Raw genomic sequence first — 27,074 nt, forward strand, 5'->3', positions numbered from 1 at the left:
GTCCCAGAGGGGGGCCTGGCCGGGTGCTGAGGTGCACTCCGAGGTCCCGGACTCTGCCCTGTCGGCCCTGAACTCCACACCCACCACGGGACGTGGCCGCCCGCTGCCCCACACACAGTTGTGCACTGGCCAGGCGCCTTCTGTACCATCACGGCCTCCCTGGAAAGCCGGACAGAGCCATCAAAGAGGCAGGCGGGGCCGAGGAGAGGCAGGCACCCAGGGACTCGGGAGCCAGGGCAGCGGGGACCCCAGCCCCGACCCCAACCCTGACCCGAGCCTTCATGCGGAGGGGCCGTGGCCCAGGTGCACTCGGTGCCTCTGTGAGGCTCCCTAGGCTACAGGGCAGTTAAAACCTCAGCCCTGGAGAACAGGGATCCGAAATCTCGAGGGAAATTACCATACGGCTACAGGAGAAATAAGGCCTTTTACTCCCCTGGAGTGACTGCCCCCGGCCTGACTGCAGTACAGCAAAGCACTGATTTCTGCATCAAAGAGAAGTGCCTGTAGTCGTCAACTAGCTCATCTTTCAGAAGGAAACGTATCCTCCTTTGTAATGTTTTCATCTATTCATGAAGTGGGGAGAAGCAGCAGTTTTCACCTTGACGGAAATTCTCTTGCTCTCCCAGGATCGCGTTGGGTCTCTAAATTAATTCTGACTCCCTAGAAAATGAAGTGAATGAATGATACAGAAGTTAAGTTTCACTGTCTCTAGGATCTTAAATGTCAATTGACAGAGAAGTAAACTCGCTACAAAGCCCGGGTGATGTGGGACGTCAACAGTCCTGATGCTGAAAGCGCGGCATCTCTGCACCGGTGCCAAATCGAATCTCGGAGACAGACTTTTAGGTGAAGTAGAAAAGGATAGCTTTATTGCTTTGCCAGGCAAAGAGGGACACAGCAGGCTCCTGCCTCGAAAAACTACATGTCCCCACCCGGGAGGATTTGATGAGGGGGTTATAACAATCCTTCAAGGGGGGTTGCTGACGAGATTAGGCCATGTGCAGGGTCTTAGGTGGTCAGGTTTCCTAACCTTGATGGGCTTCTCTGGCCCCTTTAATCTCGCCTCAGGTGGTTTCTTGGCTGCTCCTCTCTTGATTAGCAAGTGTTCGAACCTGCCCTTTGGCACCCAGGGAAGGTCATGGAGGCTGCAGTCTGTTCCCTAGAAACAAGAAATGGGGGACAGAAAGGCTTTCGTGCCCAGGAGCCCCATAGGCCCCCTGGTTTCATTCCCACCAGTGATGCTCTGTTTAACAAAGTCTACTTAGAAAGCACAGTCCACGTCACGTCCCTGGGCTGAGGAGGATTCTAACTGCTTTTGAGGGGGGACATGCTGGGGACATTGTGATGCCTGTGGTTCTGGGCAGGCGGGGAGCCGCCCCAAATTCATCCAGGAGTTGATGCAGCTCACGGGTAGCCCTGCCAGTCACCTGTCTAGTCCCCAAATCTGGTGGCCAGGTGAGTGGTGCCCAGACGGTGGGGAACACAATGGGGCAGGAGGGGCCTGGGGGGCATGGCACCAGGTCCCCTCCCCCCACTCAGTCCCCTGGGAGCCCAGCCCACCTTCCCAGGACTTTCCTCAGGTGTTCCCTGAACATTCTCCTCACTCTCCTCTGTCCCTGTATCTCTGTCTCACCTGCCCTACCTTCCTCCCTGAACAAGCCCACCATCTCTGCCTCTCTCCCTGCAACCCCCGTGATACCCTCCCCCTCCTCGGCCTCCCCTCCCCCTGCACCCCATGTCCTGCACTGGAATCCTATTCACCCCCACCATCTGCTTCTGCGTCTAAGGTCTGACCCTCAGGGGATCACTGGTGCCACCATGAGGGGTGCGTGCGCAGGTTAGGGTCCCGTGTCTGCAGGTGGGCACCCATCCATCGCCCAACGGGAGGCGGGAGCAGAGACGTCCAGCTCTGCAGGGGACCGAGCGAGGCTGGACTGGAGCGGAGATGGGGCAGGCGTGGGGTTTCCTTCGTGATGACAGCCGTGCTCAGAAACGCGGAGTCGGGGCGAGGCTTTCGTGGACGGGGCAGTGGAAGGGTGGCCCCCGACCATGCTGGACAGTGGGCAGGACTCACACAGGCTGAGCGGCTGGGTCAGACCTGGCCCAGGACCCAAGCATGTGGAAGGGGTCGACCCTACGGACGGAAGCTCTGTGCAACGTTCCCACAAGTCCAGTGGTCAGGGTGGCCTCCCAGGGAAAAGGGCTGCGTTATATGAATGTCATTATCATCAAACTCACTCCAAAGATCGTGGGAACCAGGCCCAGGCTGCCCCCCTCCCTAAACCGGGCACACAGCCGACAGAGTCTGCAAGCGCATGCAGGTCCCCAGGCTCCTGGGGGTACATCATGCTCAGCATCGTGTGGAAGCACACCTGGGGCGTCACCGGGAGGTTGGAGAGTCTGACAGACCAGCACCAAAGCCAGGATGCCCAGCACCACAGACTGGATGTGGGCAGAACACCCCGGCCGCAGAGAGAGCTTTCTCCCCCTTCCATGGAAAAAAACACCCAAGGCCGGAAGTGGGGATACACCAGCTACATTTTTTCCCTTTAAAAATAATTTTTATGCTGACATAGCAGAAAATGAAATCTAATTTCTTCTCTTTGGAACAGAGTCGTTGGAATTCCCAGGAAAATTCTTGGGCCATGAAAGTCTTTTGAAAGTGAGATTTTTGGCCAAAAAGGAATTTTAGTTAAAACCCTGGAGCAAAATACTATCTTGCAGATAAAAGCTGGTTCCAATGCTCAAGGGATAGTGGATACCTCTCCCTTGGGTGAATGGCTTCCATCCAAAACAGAACCAAACCTGAGACTCTGTGGCCACAAGATCCTAAATGCACCTAAGGCTACACGTTCTCATGCCTCCAGATAAAGGGAAAGTGTGATGGGACCATCTAGTCACACCGACTGGTGGAAACAGCCCACAGGGAGCGGCATCACACATCTGAAGTTCCCCTCACCCCCCATTAAAACATAAAAGACTGGGCTTCCCTGGTGGCGCAGTGGTTGAGAGACAGCCTGCCGATGCAGGGGACACGGGTTCGTGCCCCGGTCCGGGAAGATCCCACATGCCGCAGAGCAGCTGAGCCCGTGAGCCATGGCCGCTGGGCCTGTGCGTCCGGAGCCTGTGCTCTGCAATGGGAGAGGCCACAACAGTGAGAGGCCCGCATATCACAAAAACAAACAAACAAACAAAAAACCCATAGGGCCTCCCTGGTGGCGCAGTGGTTGAGAGTCCGCCTGCCGATGCAGGGGATACGGGTTCGTGCCCCGGTCTGGGAGGATCCCAGATGCCGCGGAGCGGCTGGGCCCGTGAGCCACGGCCGCTGGGCCTGCGCATCCGGAGCCTGTGCTCCGCAACGGGAGAGGCCACAACAGTGAGAGGCCCGCATACCGCAAAAAGAATAGAAAAAAAAAATAAATAAAAAAAAAAAAAAACCCATAAAAGACAGTAAGAAACATTAGGAGACTTGAAAAGTAAAAAAGACGACCAACCAATATCCCAGCCATCACGGAAAACAGCAGGCACCTTGGCTATAAACGCCTTAACCTTTTTCCTAAACACAGGATTTTTCCTGTCATCAGGATTTTGCTGCTTTGGGCAGTTTGCTTACAGTCCATCACTGAACACTATGATCCTGTCTCCTTTCAAAGTCACGGGCATTGAATCCACATGCAAGGCTGGCGGCACCTCCCTGCTGCTGGATCCCTGGGTGCTCACAAGTGGTTGCTCCGTGCACCATGTTTCCAGAAATATCTCTGTGCCGAAGCGTTTTTCCAAATCTCCGAGTACAGACTTAGGACATACTCCCCAGAGTGGGGTTACGGAGCCCAGGGTATGGGGTAAACAGAAGCAGTGGGATCTCTTGATGCCCCATAGCAGGTGGCATGGGCCCAGCGGTGGCCCCAAAAGATATCCTTGTCCCCAGACCCTAAACCTGTGAGTGTGGCCTTACCAGGCAGGATTAAGCCAAGGATGTCGTGAGAGAAGGTGGCCTCTAAATGCAGCTAGTGTATCCTCTTGAGTGAGGCCTTGGGGACCTGGGGACAGACGCCCAGAGCAGGTGCACAGGGGAGGCCACAGAGACAGAGGCGGGGCCCAGAGGGACACATCCACAAGCCTCTGAGCGCCAGGTGAGCGAGGCCTGGGGGTGAGGTCTCCCCGGTGCCCCCGGGCTGCCACACCTTCACCTAAGACCTCTGCCTCCAGGACCATGAGTAAATTTCTGATGTTTTAAGCCCTTCCCCACCCACCTCACCCCCTGCCCCGGGAAACCAATATAACCAGGTAGGAGACACCACTCACTTGGCTCAACTCGTGTGGTCTTTGCAAAATTACAGAACCAAAGTCATAGTGAAATCTATTCCTAAAATGCCACTGCTCGTGCCAGGCTGGTGCAGACCCAGGGAAACTGCAGAATGTGGGTTGTTTCACCAGGTCCAGGAAATTCGACCTTCAACCCACGAGTTAAGGTTGGAGGCGCATCAAAGGGTTGGATTTTCCTGCAGCTCAGAGATAAAACAGACCAAGCCCTGCACCTCTGTGAGCCCAGGACAGATGACAAGTGTCACTGTGAGGCCCATGTTCCCATGGACGTGGCCTGGCTTTCTGGACATAAGAAGCCAATCTGAACTGTCACTAACAGGAAACACTGGCCACCTGAAAGGACAGGCGAACCAGGGAGGGGTTTTTGCTCTAAGAATCGAGAGGCAAGTAGCATATAAAAATCTAAATCTTCTGGAACTAATGTTCCTTTAGATATGGTTTCTAATTTTAAGCACCAGAGCTTGATTATCTATTGCAATGTGTCTTTAAATGAACAGATTAAAACTTTCTCCATAAAAATGAACTGTAAAGGATTACGGATGCTCTCTGGGGACCGAGGCCCCATCTGACTCCCCGCACTGAGATCTCAGGCTGCAAGAGTCCCCCCCTCTGAGAGTGAGGACCTGGCTCCGCACCCAGCCCACCTGGCAGCCGGATGGTGTTACCTACAGCTCTGCTGAAATCAGGAGGGAATGTGTTCATGCTTCCAATCTCCAAATATGGGTCATTTTAAAACCACTGCTCTTACTAAACGCCCAGCCCCAAATGTTCCCAGCTTGGTGTAATAACCACTGTTCTTCCTTTACAGAAGACTGTGGTCACCTTACTGCAGCCTTTAGGGGAAACTTCACCCCATCTCCAGTGGTGAAGGTACAACCGTGTATCTCAGATTGGGACTCAAACCTCTGCCAAAACCCACGGTCTTTTAACTGAGATCACACACCTGGTTTCAGGATTTAACGAAGCTCAGGTTCTTGAAGTTTCATCGCAGAAAGCATTCAGTGAGAGACAAAGTGATAGGTAACAAGTGGATTTATTTAGAGAGAAACACACTCCACAGAGTGTGGGCCATCTCAGAAGGTGAGAAAAGCATAAGGGTATGGGGTTGTCAGTTTTTATAGGGGTGGGTAATTTCATAGGCTAATGAGTGGGAGGAATATTCCAGCTATTTGGGGAAAGGAGTGGGGATTTCCCAAAATTGGGCCACCACCCACTTTTTGACCTTTATGGTCTGGCCTTGGAACTGTCCTGGCGCCTGTGGGTGTGTCATTTAGCTTGCTGATGTGTTACAGTGAGCATATACTGAGGCTCAAGGTCTAGTGGAAGTTGACTTGTCTGCCATCTTGGACCCATTTGGTTCTAATCAGTTTATGTCATGTCCTTGGGCTATGTCATTCTTTTAAAAGTTGTGCCCTGCCCCTCTCCCTCCTGTTTCAAAGGTAGTGAGTGATAAACTCAGGAATATTTGTCCAACAGAAGCGTGGTAACAGTGATGACACTCCCGCATCTGCCGCCTCTGCTACCCCTGCAACAATGCTGAGACAGGGACACAGATCTGAGTCAGCAGCCATCCCCTGTCCAGCCCTCAGGACACTGCAAAGGGCTGAGAAGCACCGTGGCTGCAAAACAAACTAGAAATTAGGTGACCAGGAGACACCATGAACATTGAGGGAAAGCAGAAGAGGGGCTAAAAGACAACAAAAGACACGGAGGTCACCTGGACCCGGTAGACTGACTCCCAAGTCCATGCTGCCTGCTTTGTGCATCACCTGGCTCACAATGGAACTGCCTGGCACGCTGGAAATGCTGATGCCTGCTGCACCCAGACCAGTTCCATCCCAGCCTTGGGGGTCCTAGCAGCAGGAGGCTCCCAAAGCCCCCCAGACGAGCCCAGGGCACATGGCGTTGTACTCACAGCTGTGCCTCAGCCTGAGTCACCCAGCTGCACCGTGACCTTTCCCAATGGGTGTGACTGTGCCTCCAGGTCACGGGCAAACCTGCCCACGGACAAGGAGGGAAGTGAAGTAAGGATGGATTTGGTGATGCTCAGACCTCACTGTCATGTTGGACCCGCACCTCCTCCCGGCGGCCGTGCCTTGGGGGTGAAAACGGCAGACAGGGACCCCGACCACACACAGTCCCTGCACCCGTGCCCGCGGTTCTCAGTCTCACGCCCCGGGCGCACGGGCCAGCAGGTCTTGGGTGGGGCCCATCCTGGGACAGTCCCCGTCAGTCCTCGAGGTACAGAGATCGTCTCTCAGTTAAAGAAAACAGCCTTTTTCCAAGATCTCTCCCTCACTTATCTTTGGTATTTCAGTGATTGACAAACAGACAAAAATATATTTATTTAGGGATTATCTATATTGAAAACTAGACCTGGGACTTTTTTCTCTGTCAACACTGCAGTCGTGTCAGCTGTTTGAATAAAAGGAGAGGCACTTTTCCGTTCAATCCGGAATGCTGAAAACTCTCCAGTTTGTATTCAGGACGACATTTGGTTGTATTGGTCGTGTTGGCTGAATAAGTTAAACTCCTACAGCCAGGCAAGGAGAAGGCTGATTGTCTCTTTATTGTAAAGATTATTAGGAGGAGACCAGATATAGAATTTGTTTGTCTTTAGACTTTCCTGCAGAGTCAGAGCCATTCAGATACATTCCAGAAGTTTTGTTCAAAGCCAGTCCATGGACAACCTGAAGCACAGGGATGTCCCCTCTGGAATACTCACCTCATCGTTGGAGAAGGGCTTTGTTATTGATGGGGAATGTCCATTCCCCCGCTTCTCATGCCTCCAGAAATGTGCTCCCTTTCAACACTTTTGGACACTTATTCTTTGGGAAAATCACACACTAGATCCCAAGGGCAATTCTCCACTCCTTTCTGAGAGACAGGAGGTGACTTACAGAAATGACCACAATTATTTTTTTAAGTGAAGTTATGCAAATCTGATAGACTAAAGTAAACGTTTCATAAAACCAATGACTGTTTAAATTGTAGGACTAAACTGTTTGTATATAAATATTACCTTTTATATTCCACTTGAGTTTTATGTGGGTGAGCACATTACTTTAATGACCCGCACTTAACGGAGGGGGAGCCGTTCCTCAATCCTCACCAGCCAGATGGCTGCCTCTTCTTGCATGAGATTAGAAGATGTTTCTCGCTCACCTCAATGCTTCTGAGGCAAATTAATATCGCCAGCTAAATTGCTTGTGTTTTTGGAATAAAATTTAAAGAGAATTTTTTAAGGCAATTGGTGTCACAGGTTCTCAGAGCAGACTGCTCTCTAGGTAGGCCCGCTGGTTTGAGCACTCGGTAATTAATGGAAAGAATTCTGTGTTAATTGACTGCTTCGGGAAAGGGAAATAGAATGACTCCTTATTAATCATGAAAGGAAATGTACGGCATGGAGGCACCACATTAATTGCTCTAACCGTGGAGAAATGTTAATTAATGAAAAGAATAATGATGTAAGAAATTAACTGCATAATGCTTGTGCTGATGGAGGCTGGATTTTACGCATGTTATTTAGAGTGGAAACCACAAAATGTTGCCTTAAATAACAGATACACGGAAAGTTGTTCCACCCAAATTTACGGGGAAATGTCTGACAAGGCTCACATGTCATCTTTGCTGGCAGAAGCAAACACTCACCCAGAGCCTCATTTATGTCAAGGACCACGGCCTTGTCCTCTGATCGGGGCTCCTGAAGTCGAAGCACCCCCAGAGCCAAACGAGGTCGTTCATGTCACCACAGTAGGTCCCGCCCACTGCTGAGTTTGACAAAGGGGTGGGGAGGGAGAGTATTTTCCCCTAAACGGTAGTTAATTCAATTTCTGATATTTCCCAGCGAACATAAAGAAAAATTCCGATTCACTTTGGAGACAGAGGGTCTTTTTTTAAATCTGATTTTAAGTCCCTGAGAGAATATGTAGCTTCCCCTTCACCCGACAACTCGTTTTCCAGGAAAAGGGTCCACGTTTATTCACACGCAGACCCACCAACACCCGTCCCCCCGACGGCAGAGAGGGGCTCGGGGTCACCAGGGGTCACGAGGCCAAAGCCATGCCCGGTCCAGTGTGCTGCAAGCCCCAGGCCAGCTCCCACCCCCCACCGCCAGCTGCACGATGGGGACAGTGACACCTCGGGGACAACGGGGCAGAAAGGCCCCCCCTCCTCCCCCAGGTGAGGCCAGTGAGCCAGGGCGCTGACGCCCCTCTCCCCCCAGGTGGAATGTGCTGGGCCTGCAGGGGGCGCTGCTCTGCCACTTCATCGAGCCCGTGTACCTGCACAGCATCGTGGTGGGGAGCCTGCACCACACCGGCCACCTCTCCCGGGTCATGAGCCACAGGACCGAGGACATCGGCCAGCTGCCCGCCTCGTACCGGCACAACCGGCCCCTCCTCAGCGGTAAGAACAGGTCCTCAAACGTACACATCCCTCTGTCCACAGGCCCCGAGATCCCCAGGGCAGGTTCTCCCAGTCTGGCCCATGGCCATTTAAGACTCAGCGAGCAGAACTGCAGAGATCGGATACTTGAAAGGTCAGCCGGGTGCAGAGCATCTCCGGACAACGTTCCAGAGGGAAGCTGTAACAGGATGAGCCCCTCAGACATCACAGTGTCACTTTCAGGGCAGTGTCTGAAGGTGCCCAGAGAAATCCAGGCAATAAACACACGTGTCCAACAGGGCAAGGGGAACCCAGGGCCATAGGTCGCCCCCACCTGATCCAGGAGCAAATTCCTGAATGATCCCCCAGCACCAAACCTGGGAGGGGATGCTGCCCCCAGGCCACCAGGGCCAGCCTGGGGTCGTGAGGACCAGGAGTCACACAGCCGTGAACCCCTCTGGCAGCAGCTAACCTCTCAGCTCAGCGGGAGGGGGCATTGGGGAGGTAGCCCCACCCGCTGTGACCCCCGTAATTAACACGGTAATCCACTGCGGCTCCCTCCTGGGCGGTGCCTTGTCTCTGAAAGGGCTGCAAGCCGTGATCTGCGGTGGGGGGCCCTGGTGGGTGGGCACGTGTAGACCCACAGCAATTGGCCCATCCGAGGCTTAGACCAGATCCCCCGAAAGAGGAGAGAGAAGATCAAAGAGCCAGTCAATGGTTGTGGTAAGAGTCAGGCCTAAGAGTTACTCCCAGGACCCTAAGATTGTTCTCAGTTAGAAAACCAGGGGCAACGATGGTGCCCACGGGGTGGCGGTAACTCACGGGGACAGCTCTCAGCCAGGCCAGCCCCCAAGAGAACACACCTCCCCACTCCCTCAACCCTCCCACGAGAGTCACCAGCCAAGGGCAGTATCACGGACCCCAAAGCTCAGACAGGGCGGAAGAGGATGCTCCCAGTGGGGCTGGGACCGCCCAGGGCTCAGTGGCTATGCCCCAGGTTTCTTTACACACCAGACCCTGTTCCTAAAATCTAAGGCCCTCTGCCAAATCTGGGGACCACGTCAGATTCCAGGGGCTCCCAGCATCCAGGGAGGGGACTCAGCAAACTACAGCGAGGCCATGGGAGCAGGGGTCGCAGTGCCCATCCAGGACCACAGCCCCACCTTCCCTTCCCGTGACTCGGGCCGACCTGTCGTGGAGGGGGTTCCCTCACCCCCGTCCTTGCCATGAACAGTGCCTTCGGATCTGACCCAAAGCTGTGCCCATGGCTGTGGTGCCCTATGTCCTGAGCCCGGCAGCTGATGGCCACGTACAGCCTGTGGGTGGTTCTCTTGGGGAGTGGGTGCCCAGAGAGGCCTGGTCTGCACGGTGCAGCTACTCACCCTCCACGAGTCCCCCCCAGAGAACGACTCCACCATTCAGGGAAGGGACCTAACTAAACCCAGCAGCCACCCCCGTCAAGATGAGGCACACACCCTGTCACGCCAACCACGACAGCTGCTGTTACCTCCATTTATAAATGTGGAAATAGACTCACAGGAATTTAAGTGTGAAGATGCTCTATTTATCAACATGGAGCAAGGATTTGAACCCCGTTTAACCAGAAGGCCAAGTTCTCCCAACACACCCACTGTGACCCGTGGCAATGGCACAATTTCTTAACCACACAAGAATTAACAACACAAAGAAGGCCAGCTGAGGAGGTGGCAACATCCACCTCGTAGGAGCTGGGGATGGGAGCCTGAGACCCACGCCCGTCTCCAAGGGGCTCAGTCCTGACTCACCATCGTCAGGTGAGGGACGGGAAGGTTTGCCTCAAATTCAACGTCTATGAAACCAGAGCCATTTTCTAAACGGTCAATAATTTCAGTAATTCTGATAAAATATCACTTTGGGCCCGGTTTCAATGTCTTTCTTTCACTTTCCCTTTTCTTCTTTCTCCTGTTCTTTCTTAAAATGTTGAAGATTAATGACTTCCTGTGGTTGAGCAGCAGAAATAGCTCTGCAGTGGCCCCCAAAGATCTAGAATTCCTGGTGTGGAGCTAAAAGCAAATGTTCAGTTCTTGGGTGTCTAAGTTAAATTTAATTTCCATCTATGTTGATAAGTCAGGTGACAACTTTTCCACGTGTCCAGCTCCTTGGGTTGCCACTTGCTTCCCAGCACCAGGCTCTGCTTCCCCATGAGATGCTGCCGGGGCCCCTGGGCCCACCCACCCAGGGCCCTGAGAGGCCCCATGCAGCCGTCCAGTCTGTCCACTGGGGAACAGGAGGCTGGGAAGAGGCAGGGTGTGGATATGGGAGCAGCTGCTCAGGGGGCTGGATCCAGGGAAGGGGTCAGGAGGGGCGGGGGAGTCCAGGCTGAACATCCTGCAGCACTGTGGCCGTGAACACACATGAGACCTAGGTCCTTCTCTGCGTGACGCCAGTGGGAGCCGGGGTTGGGGGTGGAGCCAGCCCGTCAGCTGCGCGGGGAGTCGAGGGGCATGGAGGGCATGTGGCCGAGGCCCCGGGGTCAGTGCCCCTCCTCCCAGGCCACTATCCTGCATGGTTTAGCATCCTCGGCGGCCCCAGGACTCAGAAAGACCCACTCCCCGTTTAATGCTCTGCGGTCCTGAAATTCAAACCAGGGCCCAAGTTCCAGTCCCCGCTGGGCTCCAGTCACCTTGCCGGGTCGGCGCCTTGCACCCTCAGAGCTCGCTTGTTTTCACTCCATTTCGTATCTCGTCAGCCAGACTGTGACCCTGGCGTCTGCCCTGTGGGGAGCGGGCAGGCAGCAGATGCCCCGTAAACGCACGCTCTCAGCTGGCCTTTATTCGGCCCCATCTGTTCACCAGTCCACACGACAAGCATCCAGAGAAAGGGGGAAACGTGGGCAGAGTGCTATTACAGGACAGCCTTGCATTTAAAATCCTTCGAATCCAAGCCCCAGTGATGGCGCTCGGGCCGGCCGTCCACCCCGTCCCACCAGCGCGGGAACCGTTTCCCGCCCGGCCAGCCAGCAGCGCTCACGCCTGGCGCCCCGTCTCTCCCAGCAGGAGTGAGTCAGGCCGAGGCGCGGCAGCCTGGGAAGTCGCCCCACTTCAGCGTGAACTGGGTGGTGGGCACGGCGGACGTGGAGGTCATCGACGCCACCACCGGGAAGCGGAGCTGCGGCCGCTCATCCAGGCTCTGCAAGCACAGGCTCTCAGCCCGGTGGGCGCGGCTCTACGGCAAGGTCAGTGGGGCTGGACATGGGTGGGGCCCAGGGTGTGGCCGCTTGGGCAGAGCCAAGGTGACACGGGACACGCAAAGCAGCCCCTGTGTCCCTGCCCGCCCCCAGCCAACCCCAGGTGTGGCCCCTCCGAGTGGGGCCCCCGACCCACAGCAGGGTCTCATGCTGTGGCCCCAGAAATAAGTGGAAAGGGGCTCACTGGTGAACAGCTGTGGTCAGTGCAGCCCGTGAGAAAGTCCATAGAAACTTCGGAGTCCATGTCATTCCAGTTTAGACAGAAGGAAATGGATGCCCAGAAAAGTTAGGTGTTCCCCCAATTACACGGCAGTGAGTGTCAGGGACGGACTGGCCGGCCAGTAGCAGGTGCCGCCCCCCGCCACCACTTCCCCCGCTCACCGCACCCCTGACCTTGGCGCACAGGTGGTGAAGCCAGGCCGGGTCCTGCCCCACTGGACACAGGGGCCAGTCCCGGTCCTCCCAGTGGGCTAGCAGGCGACTCCACCTGGGACGCTGCCTTCATTCCCTCGGCCCCCTCGGCCTCACCACCCACGCCGATTTGAGCCCCTAATCCTCCTCGAAAAAGAAAAAAATTATGCACAGCTTGTGTTGTTAATAGCAGACAAGTTCTGTGTTTATTTTTTTCATTAATCGCTCACACTTCTTGTGAAGCAAAGTCTCCCTAATTTCTACTGTTACTCTCTTTCTTTTTTTGGAATTTTATATGAAATTTTATTTATCAATAGATCAAATTAGAGAGAATAGATATTTTTCTTTGTTACTGAGGCATAATTGACATATGAACAGTGTATATATTTAAGGTGCACAACTGGATATTTTGATACGTTGTGAAATGACCCCAGAGTTGTACTAATTGACTCACGCAGCCCCTCCCATCATCCGTGTGGTGAGAGGACTTAACCTGAGATCCACCCTCTTGGCAAACTCCAAGCCCACGTGATGATCTCGCTGCTTTTCTGTTTAAAGGAAGAGAGAAGGAAAAGTGACCGGCAGGCCAGTGCCTGCTTGCCAGGCTTGAGCGGTCCTGCTGGTCGGGGCCCGTTCCCGGCGAGGGCTCACCCGTCCTCTCTCGTTCTGTTCCACAGCTGAGCACACGGATCCCAAGCCACGGAGACACGCCGTCCATGTACTGTGAGGCCAAGCTGGGGGCACACACCTACCAGGCTGTCAAACAGCAGCTATTCAGAGCATTCCAGAAGGCCGGCCTGGGCACCTGGGTGAGGAAGCCGCCAGAGCAAGACCAGTTCATACTAATGCTATGAGGCCCCGGGCCGGCCCTGCACAGTGGGTGAAGCCGTGTGTGGGTGTGGCGTGCCCTGACGGTGCTGATCTGTGCTGTGCATTCATTTTCCTTTGGTGTTCAGAAACACACGCGTGTCTGAAGCTCAGATGAGCAACTAGCCTTGCGTTAGGGACATGCTGCTTCTCCGACGGCCGCTCCCAAGGTGCCAGGACCGAGATCGCCCACCACACCTGCCTACGCACAAACAGCTCACCCTCCTCCTTGTGTCCAAGGGAATTTCCATTTGGGCCAGAGGATCTGAGTGGATGCCTTGAAAAGCAGTGCCGAGGCTTGGCCGGTGAGAACCAACCAGGCCCATCCCCGACGCTTCCCTCCCCGCCACGCACCCCCTGAGCAAGGGGTTCCCACGAGCACAGCGTGTGTGAGACTTCAGGATAAGCCACAAGTGAAGAGAAAAGCCATGGGCTCCTCCCCAAAGAAGCCAGTAAGGATGAGCTGTCATGTTCATTACTATTTAAGTTTTTCACTCCACCTCCTTTCAGAAGGATTTGAGACACATGATATTAAAGAACCCCTAAAAGAGGACCAGAGAGTGAGACCATTCTTGCAGAGAGCAAAGGAACAGTTTCCAAAGCACCCGGGGGCCAAGATTTAGGGAGTGAAGAAACCACTGCTACATGTCCTGGTGACGAGGGTCCCAGATGCGCAGCCCCCGGACCCCACGCCCATGGCTTGACGCAGCTGCTTCCTGGCAGATGATGACCCGACCACATGGACAAGGTCTGAGCTGGTAGGGTCCTCCCCAGGGAATCAATCAGGAAACCAAGTCCCAGACCAAGTCCTGCCTTTTTAACTGAGTTTTATCAGAAAGCAAGCACAGAAACTCACAGAATTGTCCCCTTAGGCCTGAGGGGCCTCCAGCTCTCATCTCGGTTCTCTGATCTCCAGCCTGAACAATAAAAAAATTCACTTAAAGCAGCTGCAAAAGTGCAAGAGGCAGAATTCTGCCCCCTTTAGGTTCCCCCGAGCACACGGGGCGTCCGGGGTTGAGTGAGGGGCGGGATCCTGACCCCCTGTTCACGCAGGAGGGTGGCACCCCCGTGACATCTCAAGTCCATCATATGCCTTGAATTGTTTCACCGCCGAGGACTCATTTCTGGCTCCATCATGCTGGCTAACCAGCCTCTCATTCCTCCATCTAAATGATCCGCATCTGAGATTTATCGTCCAGAATATAAATAGCAAAGCTCTGTAGCAGCCTGAGCACCTCACTTAACCCAAGAAAGGCAAGTGCAGCATCACAAAGATCTCATAACAACGGGGCAAAAGCAAAACAAAGTGAGTTGTAGGTATTGTCACAAGAGAACAAGAAGTAGAGATACTAAGTATGGAGAGAGAAACTTTTCCTGGGATTTAATATAAAGTCAAACTTACTCAAGTTCTTTTATAAGAGAAAACGGGCCGGGTATTTGACAACTTCTCCAGCATAAAGTTTCAAGAGAGATGAAAATGATTTTGCAAATAGATGACTCGTATTAATCTTTCATACAAATTGAGGAAATAAAATCTTAATTCAGTACAAAAGCTAGGATCAAAAGGCCAGTTTATGTTAGTTTCTGATCATTTGACGTGTCACCAGGACAAAGCTTAGAGAACCAGCGGCCTCAGGACTGGTTGTGACTCAGACACTCTGAGCCCCGTGTCTGGAGCCCTGCTCTGAAAGCAGGAGGGGCACAGTCCAGTCCTGGCTGGAATCTGTGACCAGAAGCTCAGCTCACAGCACTCTGAACTGTTTCTCGGAGACGTGGTCCATGCTTTGTATGAACGAGCTCCTACTACAGGGAGCAGACGGCAGGGAAGATGTGGGGGAGCCGACCCACAAAGGGGCACAGAGGGCACTGCCCATGGGACCTGGTTCTAGGGGCTTGGAAGGTGCCCACCCACCCATGATGAGCACCCCACAGGGTTCGAGGCACTGGCTCTCCAGAACCACACAAACTTCCTCATGTATAAACATCTGCTCCTGGAGAAAGCCACCCCTAGCACCCTGGTACCCATTAGCACCGGTGTGGGGACTTGTCTGTCGGGTCAGGAGGGTACTTCTCGGAGGGAGAGATGGATGAGAGGAGAGTCCCTACGGCAGCAAGAAGTCCAATTCAGGGCCTGGAGCTTTGCTGCAAGTGAGTGGGAAACAGAGAGGGAGCTGGGGACGAGGGACCCCGGGCTCCGGGCACAGGCGGGTGGGGACGGGACAGGAGGGCTGGGACAGCCAGAGGCCAGAGGAGGGGGCCCCGGGCTCGAACCCGGCACCAGGGTAGCTGGAGGGCTTGGCTCAGGTCAGCCCGAAGCCCAGAGGTGCACCACTTACGCAGGTCCACCTGCATCTTTCGATTAGAAAAATTAGGGGAATTCGAGTCCAGAGGAGCCCGCACACCTCCCCACCTGGGTCTCTGTGAGGAGTACAAACACTTGAGTCACCCTGAAAGTAGGACAGAGCCAACAAAAGGGCCCCCCACCTGCCAAACCTGCCTCAACCACCATCCTGCGTCTCCATGATTCACACTTGCCCTGTTCCGTGTTCGCATCCACCCTCCCACTAACATCCAAATAAAGTCGGCAGCACCTCCATCTGCCTCCCAAGCCCACACCACTTCCCATCAGGGAGAAAAACGTAAGCAATGTACAGTTCCCAGCCTGGTCCTCCTGGCAGGACCCAGCCCCAGAGGGTCAGGAGGTCGGTGGCTCTGCTTGTCCCCTCCCAGCACGTGATCCCACAACGTGTGATAGCAAGTTAGGGGATTTAGGATTATCTTTGGGTTTTGTTTTTGCTGAGCAAATGATTTGCGGGTCTATTTTGCAGGTCTATAACTGTTGTTTCCTTTTTGTTCCTTTCTAAGTCTGTATGTACCCATCTGGCCACTACAGTGTCTGATGTCTGCTGTTCCTCAGAAACGTTGACTTGAGTTGCTTTTCAAGGAAACACAGCTCATATTTTTCCCAAATAATTTTTTTCACAGAATTCTGTTCTTATCAATAAAGTTAAATGCTTTCTTTCTTTCTTTTTTTCTTTGGTATAGTGTTTATCACGTCTGGAGAGCCATAAAGAGTAAATACACGGTGTATCAATGCCCAGAATAGAGTATTTTGATGAAATCCTATTTTTAGATTAAAAATTTCAAGATGTGTCTATAGTATCTTGTTTTAAAAAATTTAAAAAGACATTTGAAACTTAAAAGTAGACATTTTTAATTTAGAGAAACTTCTATACCCATTTTTAAAGAAGCCATTCTAATGGAATCATCGAGTTGGTCCAAAATACAATAAATAGCACTTTCTAATAAGACCAAAGGAAAGTTAGGAAAATCTCCGTTTATGTACCACGATTCGATGGCTGTGACCTCTTTTAGCAGAAGCCTCGTTAACACCCAGCAAAGCTGGGTGAACCCTGGCTGGTTTCCCCACCACCCTCCCCATCCAGGAGCAGGGACCCACCGCCTGCGCATGTCGAAAGGCTGTCCCAGCTGAGTCCTTGCGGGGGTCAGGGGTGGGGTGAAATACCGAAAGCTCTGTGATTCAGGAGGGACAGACCCGCGCTCCGAGGCCCCTCCGGGCACAGTGACGGGCGCTCGCGGGGAGGGCGGTGGGAACGTCATGGCTGCCAGGTATCCGCCGCTGTCCGCGGTGCTGACTCACCCCCAGCTGCAGCACGACTGCTTCTGGGAACGCGGGGACACTGCTGGCTCCTGACAAGATTCCCCCACAAATTCTGAATCAGATCAAGTAAAGGATGGTGGGGGGTGAGGGGATGAAGAAGCAGAAACAAGAGACAGAAGAAGCATCCATCGAGGGACGGCTCTGGAAAACCGCCGCGATGGGGCCACCGCCACCACGGCCCCAACCTACCTCTTCTCCCTCTTCTTTCTCGCATTTCCTCTCCCTGCCCGTCCTTCTCCTTTTTTCTTGGCTGACTCCCCATCCTAAACCCCTGGCTCCTGGTACAACCGAACGTTAAGTCTCAAGCCCGTGTCCACCCCTGACCCCCACTTCACTGACCTGCTCAGGACTAAGAGGTCCTGGCGTGTTCCTGTGACTTCTTGTCCAGAGGGACCTACCAGTCCCTTCAGCCCCCTGGAGCCTGTCCACCAAAAGGGACACTGATGCCACAGCTCTAGAAATTTAGACCAAACAATATCACTCCTGCAGTGACATGCAGGCAGCATCAATCCCTGGGGAAGGAAATACCTAGTTCCCAACTCATTTCAGAATCAAAGGTGGAGAGATGAAATATCCTCTAAAGATAAAGACAAATGATCTGGATTCTAGGGCCTCTTTTTACACAGGCACTAGATTTCTATCACTCTGCCGTGTAAGCATCGGTAAAAAAGGGAGAAAAAAAAACTTTCCCAGCAGTGCCCAGTTAATTTTCAGCATTTTTTAAGCAAAATGAACTTAATAAATAGTAATTCCTAAGTGAAGGTATGTACATGAAAAGCATGATTGAATGGCAATATTGTACCAATCGATGTACATTTGTAATATTTGTAAAAAAAAAATCCAAAACCTTAAAATATGAATTTACACGTTAATTTACCTCTAAGTTCTGTAAATTGCACTTCAGTGAAATCTGAGAAGTGAATGTTTCTGTTAAGTGAATAAAAATATCAAGTACAATTGTGCTTTCCTGGGGTGTTGGGCCTTTTTCATCAAGCAGAGTTCTAGGGGTTCAGAGTCCACGGAGGGTCTGCCCCCCACAAGGAAATGGCACAGTCCACTCCAAAACCTTTTTCTCCTTACAATGATTGCACCTGTGTCTGGATGGCCCAGGTGCTGCTCTTATGGATTTACTGTCAGTGAACTACGGAGAGTATCCCAGGGCCGGGAGTGGAAGATGCCCCCATACCCCGACTCAGCGTCTCAGTCCCTGGGGCCTTCCCTCCAGTTTTCTCACTGCCGCGTCCTCTGCCCACTGGTGTCCAGGGCCGCCCCTGAGGGGAACCAGGGAAGTTGGAATATTTCAGTGCTTCAAAAAAACACTGCACATACTTACGGTGTTCTGAGCGCTCCCCCCAGATCTGCACATGAAGTGTAGGCAAGGCCATCATTTTCCCGCAGAATACTAAGTCAGGTGGCTATCAGGCATGGGAAACACCTAGAGCATCACCCAGGGGAGTTCACAGTCCCAGTTCTATAGGACTCAGCATGGGCTGGACATCCCAGAGTTCAACTGAGCATCTCCCAACAACATTCTCTGCCCATCCACAGGCTGGCGGAAGGGACTTCACTATTTTGCTTGTCACCCTAGAGCTGGAGCCAAACACGGGGCTGGTGAGCTGCAGTGTGATGGTCGCAGGTGAGCTTTCGTATCCAAAACAGCCTCATCCATCCGAGTCTGAAATCCTAACACACGTTCCTCTCGGGCAGGGTGGGGATTTCTTAAAATGTTTTTCTGTCTATATTTATTTCCCATTAAGCACAGCGAGGGTGTGAGATGTCAGGGTGGAGGCGGAGGTGGGGGCAGAGGTAGGGGAGGACGGGATGCTCTGAAGATTCCTTCATCCTCAGGTTGGGTGGGGGAGGGCTGGGCAGCTCCTCACTTTTCAAGTCTTATGGTCAGTTGCCCAAATAGAGAGGACACTTAGGGCCACACCTGCCAGCCAGGGGTCTCCAAAAAACAGACCCAACGGGACGTGAACATAGAGAGAGATTAACTTTAAGGAAGTGGCTCATGAGATTGTGAGGGGAGACTCCCCCTGTAATCAGGCTTCAAGCAGAGGTCTGGAGGCCCACTCAGTCTGGAGGAAAAACGAGCCAAAGGTGAGGAAGGACACGTACAGACTAAAGGGGATGACAAATGGCCCCCTGGTTGCTCAGGACTCGGAAGGAGAAAGGCTGGAGGATCGGGGGAGGAAGGTAGGTGGGGCTGAGGCTGGAAGCAGAAGGTGACCATCATGGTATCTCAGGTGAGGCCACGAGAGCATCCGCGGCAGGCAGGTGACAGCCTGTCCCTCTGTCCTCTGACACTCTGGGGCCTCACAGAAAAGTTGCCACAGGGGTACAGATGGAGGCATTGCATGGACCACAGGGTGTGGGTCCTTCCCCCAAGGCTGCTGCAGCCGAAGCTGAGCTGGGTGATCACACCTACCAGCACGAGACCAGCCGGCACCCAGCAGCAAGTGGATCAGGTCAGGGTCCTTCTTCCCGGAAAGGCGGCCTCCTGAGAGCGTTTAGTCTGGACACTGGTGCCACCCAGGCACTGAGTGCCACGTCTCAGACAGAGGGACCCCCTGACGTCACAGGAGGTAGGACGGTGACTACGTGACCCACCACGGACCAGACCACGGAGTGGTGAGGTGGCCTGGAAGGGGCAGCAGCGGGAGGCACCCCCAGGTGGGATGCTATCATTCACGATGTAGTACCAACTGTAAACCAAAGGAGCCGTGTCCCCATGGGGGGAAAATAGGTTCTGGAAACCAAGGGGGAGGAAGTGGACCCACTTCCACGATTCGCTTAGGCGCTCGGAGAATTCGCATTTCTCAAACCGCCACTTGGGAGGATGCTTCAGCCAGGGCTGTGGTAAGAGCCACACTGTTCCCAAAGCAACAGCTGTTTCTGGGTCACTGCAGGCTCCCCATGCAGTGGACACGCAGGAAGCAGGAAACCGACCCTTACTGTCGTGACTATGTGATGGGGTGGGAAGGAGGGCTGTCTGCCTCTTGGGTGTCTGCTGGGCGTGTCCCGGAGAACCGCCCCCGCCCTAGGGGCAGCCACACTGACAGCCGACAATGCAGAGGCTGGACCAAGGCTGACCCTCTGGCCTTGAGTCCCTGCAGGCTGGGGCTGAGCTGGACTCGCCCTCGGAGACCACACACCCCCGCTTGGCCCGCTTTCCTCCGTGACCCAGGCACACAGCTCCTGGCCTCAGGCTCTGCTTTGGCACAGGACAGGGGGTGGGCTGCATGGAGAAGTGTGTTCAGAAACTCGGTAGCCAAAATGAATAAAAACGTCCACTGCACTTGCTATTTACCTGTGGATAAATCTGAGGACTCATTTGTTGACATTTGAAAAAGGAAACACTCTTTCTGAATTTGGAATTCTTTTTGCATTTGGATTCTCAGCATAGCAGGAGTCACAGACGGATGAATGATCAATTTTGCTGGGACTCAGACACTCGTACCTGGAAGAGCCCAGGCAGGGACCCCGGGGACTCTCCTTACCAAGCTTTGCCCCAAACTCTGCTTCGGGCTGAAGAACCGAGTGTCAGTTCCGTCCAGCGTGACTTCTGACCTTTGCCCCCATCCCTGGGAGCTCCCAGGGGAAAGAGGGGGAGGCAGAAGGGAACTGTAATTGCTATCTTCACTAAAAAGCCTTTGATTTACTCCCTGGGCTGAAGCGGTGAAGCTTTGACGCCCGGACAACCAAGCCCGGGATGAAGGGGACACTCTTGAGGCCTCCTGGACATGGCCTGGACATGGCGGAAGGACCATCTGAGGCAGCCAGCGATGAGCCTTCGCACCTTCACAGTGGAAGCAGCTGGCGGCTCTTGTGAACGTTTGCCTGATGCACCGAGCAGCCTCCCCCTACCCTCAAGATGACTGTGAAGGGGCTGCATCTCCGGAATTAGCGGGGTGGAGCCGGAGCTGAGGACGAAAGCGCGTGGTGGGGAATGAGGGCTACGTTCCAGCTCCGGGATGTAGTGACCTCTGTCCACCTTGGCTGTAATGCCTGGTTTTCATCTCCTTTCCCACGAACATCCAAACTGCACGCTCTCTCTTTGAAGGAGCGCATCGGGCACCTCGTGCAGGAAGTTAGTGCCGCCCTCGTCCTGCCGGCCACTAAGCTTCTCCACATAAATCCAGAGACTCAAGTCTCAGAACTGCCGGCTCCTTAGCGAGGACTACTTTGCATTTCAAAGAGAAAAGTACTCTGGACACTGAAAGCTCACTGAAAACAAGGGCTGCTTTGCAGACAGCCTGCCCCTGATGAGGTCCTGCCGCTGACCCACCCAGCAAGGGACCTGGCTGCCCGCCCCGCTCCGGGCGCCAAGGACCCGAGAAGCTCTTTGCACTGATCTCAGCCCATCTGGGCGCTTGGCTGAGTTGCTTTTCTTAGTGGGTGGAGGCTGTTTTCACAGAGATTTTGGCATCAGAAAGACCCACATTCACCCCACAGCTCTGAGCAAGGCAGCTTCTGCATTTGAACCCCAATCCCTCATCTTTCAACAGAATCATACATGCAGTGAAGGATTGTGATGAGAATTCAATAAGTATGTAAAGGGGAAAGTGCTTAATTTTGGTAACAACGGGTCATAATGACGACAGTTATTCAAGTCAGGAAGGCTTTTCCATCCTTCCCACCATTACTGGGATTTCAGCCGCTCACTGAGAGGGAGTGTCAAAGTGATCACTCTCTCCAGGTTCTTCAATAAATAATATTTATTGAGACTTGTTATGAGCAAGTCATTGTGCTCTATCCACATACGTGCCACGATCTCTGGTCCCAAGGAGCTGACGCGCTAGTTGGTGGAACCGAACACAAAGCAATTTAAAAAGAAATTAAACGGTGTCAACAACAGTGAGAGTGGTCACCAGGTTGAACATAATTAGCAGCTGGACAGCAGTGCTTTCAGTTGAAGCAAGGGGGCCACAGAGTAGGGTGACCTGGCAAACCCGGTGCCCAGGGGACTGAATAACCAAGGGGAGGTAAGGGCACCTGGCAGGGACGTGGGGATGGTGTAAAGTCAGAGGCCAAGATCACCCTGGGCAAGGGTCCATCAACAGGGAGGGTCAGGAGGTGAGACCACAGCATTTCTGCAGACAGAAAAGGGAAATGCAAGCCATCCTGCCTCAAGGAGAGATGTCAGAAACCCTGATTTATAAATGCTTGTAGTTTCAGATCAGGAGAACTATTTCAAGAGGCAACCACTGGGAGAAGTGCACAGAGATTTGGAGAAAAAGTCACGGACACTGTAAAGGGACCAGACCTGACACATTCACGGCCCTTCTTGCCTGTGTTGTGTACCTGCTGCTGGACCCTGGGACAGGGGTGTGCTGCACTGCTCCTGGACACCCCGCAGCTCAGGGGAGACACCCACAGAACGGCTGTGCGCAGGCTGCAGGATGGACCCAGCAATGACTGCAGGAACAGCCCATGATGCTCAGGTGTGGTCCCCAGAGCTGGGGGAGGGACACTTCCCCAGGGAAATGTGAAAGTCCTTGGAAGCAAGAGAGAACTTCGAGGGGGGGAGGGCTTCCATGTCTGGCAGCTTCGCGGGGGTACCGCGGGCAGCACAGAGCAGACAGGCTGAGGCAGGGGCAGGAGACATCCCATCCGAGGCAGACGCCACCCACCCTGTCCCCTGGGAGTGACACATGTGGACGTAGTCAGGGAGGAGCTCCGCAGAGCGGGGGCAGGGTTCTGAGCTCTTGCCCGTCAGGACGGGTGCGGGGACCAGGGGCGGCCGGAGGCATGGCTGCAGCCCGGGAGCCCCAGGGGCCAGGTGGGCAGAGACCTGACCCCAGGGTTGGGTTATTAGCACCGTCAGCACCAACCCCAGAGCTGAACTGTTGCAGCCAGAACCTCATTCTTCCTCTTCCGATCTGCGGTGAGGCACCGGGAAAGGACCAACCCACCTATAAAACGTGTATGATAATCGCACTACCTCCCTGGTGGTCATGAGGCTCAATGAGCAGCTAATACAAAAGGCACTCAGGACAGTGCCCAGGACAGGCTGTGCAGCCAATTCCTGCTTCTGCCTCGTAGACTGGGACGTTAACTGTTGACACCTCGAGCCACAATTTAAGAGGTTTGATTTCCCTGAGGCCATCGTGCTGTAAGACCAGTCCACGCAGGTATGCAGCTTCTGAGCTGAGCCAAACTTTTCTGTCAACCCAGCTCAGGTGCCAGACACACAAGAAGACACCTGCAGATAATTCCAGAGCTCAGTCTTCCAGATATTGCAGAGGAGAAAAAAGTCACCTTTGATACGCCCTTTCTGAACTCCAGACCACAGAATCTATGAGCATAATAAATGATTGTTTTGTACACACACAAACACACTAAATATTCAACTCCACCCTTTTCTTGCTTGGTTTCTGATGGAAAATCTGATGTTATTCTTATCACTGTCCTCTGTAGATATGGTGCATTTTCTCTGCACTTTTCAAGATTTTGTCTTTGGTGTTCCACAGTTTGAACATGATGCACTCGAGTGTTGATTTTCTGGCATTTATGCACTTGGTATCCCCTCAGCTTCTTTGATTTGTGGTTTGCTTTCTGTCATTAATTTTGGAAAATTCTCAACTATTATTAAATCTTTTCCTTGCTCCTTTCTCTCTTCTCCTGGTGTTCCCATATGTAGATATCACACCTTTTGTAATTGTCCCACAACCCCTGGATATTGTTCTTTTTTTCATTTTTTTTCTCTTTGCATTCCTGTTTGGGACATTTCTATTGACCCATGTTGAAGCTTTCTTGAGGTCCAGTCTACTGAAAGACTCCTCAAAGGCATTTTTCATGTCTGTCCAGGGGTTTTGATTCTTAGTGTTTCCGCATCTCTGCTTACATTCCCATCGCTTCTTGCACGCTGTTCACCCTTAGCATGTTAATCACACTTGTTTTAAAATCCTGGCTGGATAACTCTAGCATCTCTGCCATGTCCAAGTCCACTGCTATTTTACAGGAGCCGGTTGATGTGGTGGTCAGGCCGGGAGATGGGAAGTGTTCTGAAGACCTGTGATTAGGTCCATCTTTCAGTGAGCCTGGGGTCTTGGGCTGTGACCTTCACAAGGGACAGGAGGGCTAGAGGGGGCTGGGGCCGAGTCATTCTTCCCCACGTCAGACACGGCTCTGGGGAAGCGTCTCCCTTGGTGAGCAGGCATCTGTGGTGGAGCTAGCTCTGGGCTTATGACCACAGGTGAGGGAACTTTCCTCTCATCTTCACGATGGGAACTTGGAGCTCCTGGAAACATAACCGGTGAAGTGCGGTGGCCCCTGGGGTCTTTATCTCAAGCCAGCCCACTCTCAGCAGTTCATCAGGTTACCACTTAAGGGCCCAACTCATCCAGCTCCAGAAGGTTCTGCTTCTCGGAAGCTGTGATTCTCTGAATCGCCCGTCTGCCTCTCCAGTTTTCGGAGCAGTGGTTTGCCCTCTGACCCTCAGTCCTCTACGAGACCTAAGAAATATCAATGATTTGTTCACCTTTTATCTTGCTATGTGGGAAGGAGAGACAATCGCCAAGCTCTTTACATGTCAGAGCAGAAACCAGAGTCTCCAGTACAACCACTTTGGAAAACTGTATGGGAGTTTCTTAAAAAGCTAAAAATATTCTAACCATATGGTCCAGCCATTACACTCCTAGGTATTTACCCAAGAAAACTGAAAGTATATGTGAATACAAAGACCATAAGTATTCATACCAGCTTTATTTGTAACAGCCAGAAACTGAATGGATAAATGGATAAACAATGTGACACATTCATACATGAAATTAAAAGGAATAAATTATTGATACAGGCAATAACACAAAATAATCTCAAAACAATTTTTCTGAATGAAAGGCAAAAATAAGTAAATAAGTACAGACCATGTAACTGCATTTATATAAAATTCTGGGAAATGCAAACCTTCCTTCCTCCCTCCCTTCCTTCCTTCATTCCTTCCTATTTATTTATGGCTGCATTAGGTCTTCATTGCTGCACACAGGTTTTCTCTCTAGCTGCGGCGAGCGGGGTCTACTCTTCTTTGTGGTGCGCGGGCTTCTCACTGCAGTGACTTCTCTTTGCTGCAGAGCATGGGCTCTAGGCACGTGGGCTTCAGTGGTCATGGCACGCGGGCTCGGTAGTGTGGCGCACGGGCTTAGTTGATCCACGGCATGTGGGATCTTTTCCTGGACCAGGGCTCAAACCCGTGTTCCCTGCATTGGCAGGCAGATTCTTAACCACTGTGCCACCAGGGTAGTCCCGCAAACCAATCTTTAGTGACAGGGAGAAGACCACTGGCTACAGGGATGGGGGTATGGAGGCACAGGAGGCAGGGAATGCACAGGCATGAGTAAACCTTTTTGGGTTCTAACTGCACTACCTTGATTGTGGTGGTGATTTCATGGGAGAATAGGTCAAAGTATGTTCAGTGTATTTTACAGTTAGACCACAATAAAATCTTTTCTAAAAAAAGGAAAATCAGGGCTTCCCTGGTGGCGCAGTGGTTGAGAGTCCGCCAGCCGATGCAGGGGACACGGGTTCGTGCCCCGGTCTGGGAGGATCCCACATGCCGCGGAGCGGCTGGGCCCGTGAGCCATGGCCGCTGGGCCTGTGCATCCGGAGCCTGTGCTCTGCAACGGGAGAGGCCGCAACAGTGAGAGGCCCGTGTACTGCAAAAAAAAAAAAAAAAAGTTCACCAGTAGGACATTTTTATTTATTGAGAATCAATTCACAGCTAGAAGGTATTAGTAACGCATATACATTATATTTATAAACTGATTATATTTCAGCAAACATACCAGAATTTATCCACCTAGCCAAATAAATGCTTCTTTCCCTAAACACAGACTGTGAGAATAAAAATTCTTATTCTGACATGTGGCCCCTGCTCAACACAATTTTTGGACTGTCTCCTAGATTTGAAATTACCTTCAGTCCCCATTTTATGAGCAACATAAGAAAACTTTTATTGTTTTACGATCACACCTGGTAAATGAAATCCTTATTACATTTCCCACTTTAAAGCCAGGATTTCCAAAATGTATTTGACAACAACCCAATTTTGACAGTATAACACTCTGCCTTTTGACAATTTCCTTGGTGACGGTTGTTTTTCAAGAACATTATCTTGGAACAAAATTGGCTTTGCGTTTCCTCCCATGGAAGGTACACACTGACTGAAAATCAGACATTTTAGAATAAAACTATGCTTGTAGGCGAAAAAAGAAAATAGGGTTATGCAATAAGCTTGAGACTGACATAGTCAAAAATTACTCCAAATTTCCCCATTTTACCAGCATTCACTTGATCCATCTCTGGAATAGCACACACTTTTTCTTTAGAATTGTTTATATTACTCTTTTGATTATATGATATTAGATACACTAAAGGAATATTTGTAGAGATACTTAAGTTATAAAGTGTGAAAACTGGAACACACACTTGTGTGTCCACTGTCCAAATCAGGAACTGGACATTGACAACTCTGGGCCCTTCCTGATCCCACCCTTTCCTCCTACCCCACCCCCTCTCCTGGCCCCAAGACGACCATTTGGAACACTGGGTTTTCATCACATGAAATACTTAGCCATGATCACACGCGTGTGGCTGGGCTGACTCGTGCCTCATAAGGTTTCATACACATCAACAGTTGCACGTAGCTGCACGTGGGTCACTCATCTTCTGTTATGTAATATTTTGCTGTGTAGACGTACCATGATTTGCTTGCCAGTCCCTGTCGATGTGTGTTGGGTTGTCCCGTGTTTGGTGCTATGACCTTGCATATGTCCCCTGGTGCACAAGTGCAGAAGGTTCTCCAGGACGGCAGCTCTCAAACTGCACAGGAGCTTAAACAAAACGAAAGCCTGTGTAAAATGCAGCTTCTTAAATCCTAACCCAAGAGATTCTGAGTCAGTGGCTCTGGGGTTGGACCCAGGAATCTTCATTTCAATAGACAAGCAAGGACTCCTGACATGACACTTTAATAAACTGTGTCCCTACTACACACTGAGTGACTGCACATGTCCAGACCTATAAGAGAGTGCTTCTGATTTGCCATATCCTTTCATATCCAAACCAACAATATTTATGTTTTCTCTCTTGTGACGTACCTATTCACGTCTGCTACCCAGTTCCCCCATTCTCTAGGATTCTGTTGTGCGCTGTCTGGGATGCTAACCCTTTGTGAATTAT

General features: G+C 52.3%; 1 protein-coding gene across 1 annotated transcript in view; it reads left to right on the forward strand.

Moving 5' to 3' along the window:
• ADARB2 (adenosine deaminase RNA specific B2 (inactive)) overlaps window positions 1–13,203 on the forward strand; it is a gene marked incomplete at both ends in the record, with an annotated part of 380,379 nt that extends 367,176 nt beyond the window's left edge. Inside the window, 3 exons of the mRNA XM_082617254.1 lie at window positions 8,552–8,733; window positions 11,748–11,926; window positions 13,027–13,203. Coding sequence (XP_082473380.1) covers window positions 8,552–8,733; window positions 11,748–11,926; window positions 13,027–13,203 — 538 coding nt within the window. The remainder of the gene's footprint in view (window positions 1–8,551; window positions 8,734–11,747; window positions 11,927–13,026) is intronic.
• Window positions 13,204–27,074: the final 13,871 nt, after the last annotated feature.

Source organism: Mesoplodon mirus (genome assembly GCF_964341445.2).
Source record: "Mesoplodon mirus genome assembly, chromosome: 4".
NCBI classification, from domain to species: domain Eukaryota; kingdom Metazoa; phylum Chordata; class Mammalia; order Artiodactyla; family Ziphiidae; genus Mesoplodon; species Mesoplodon mirus.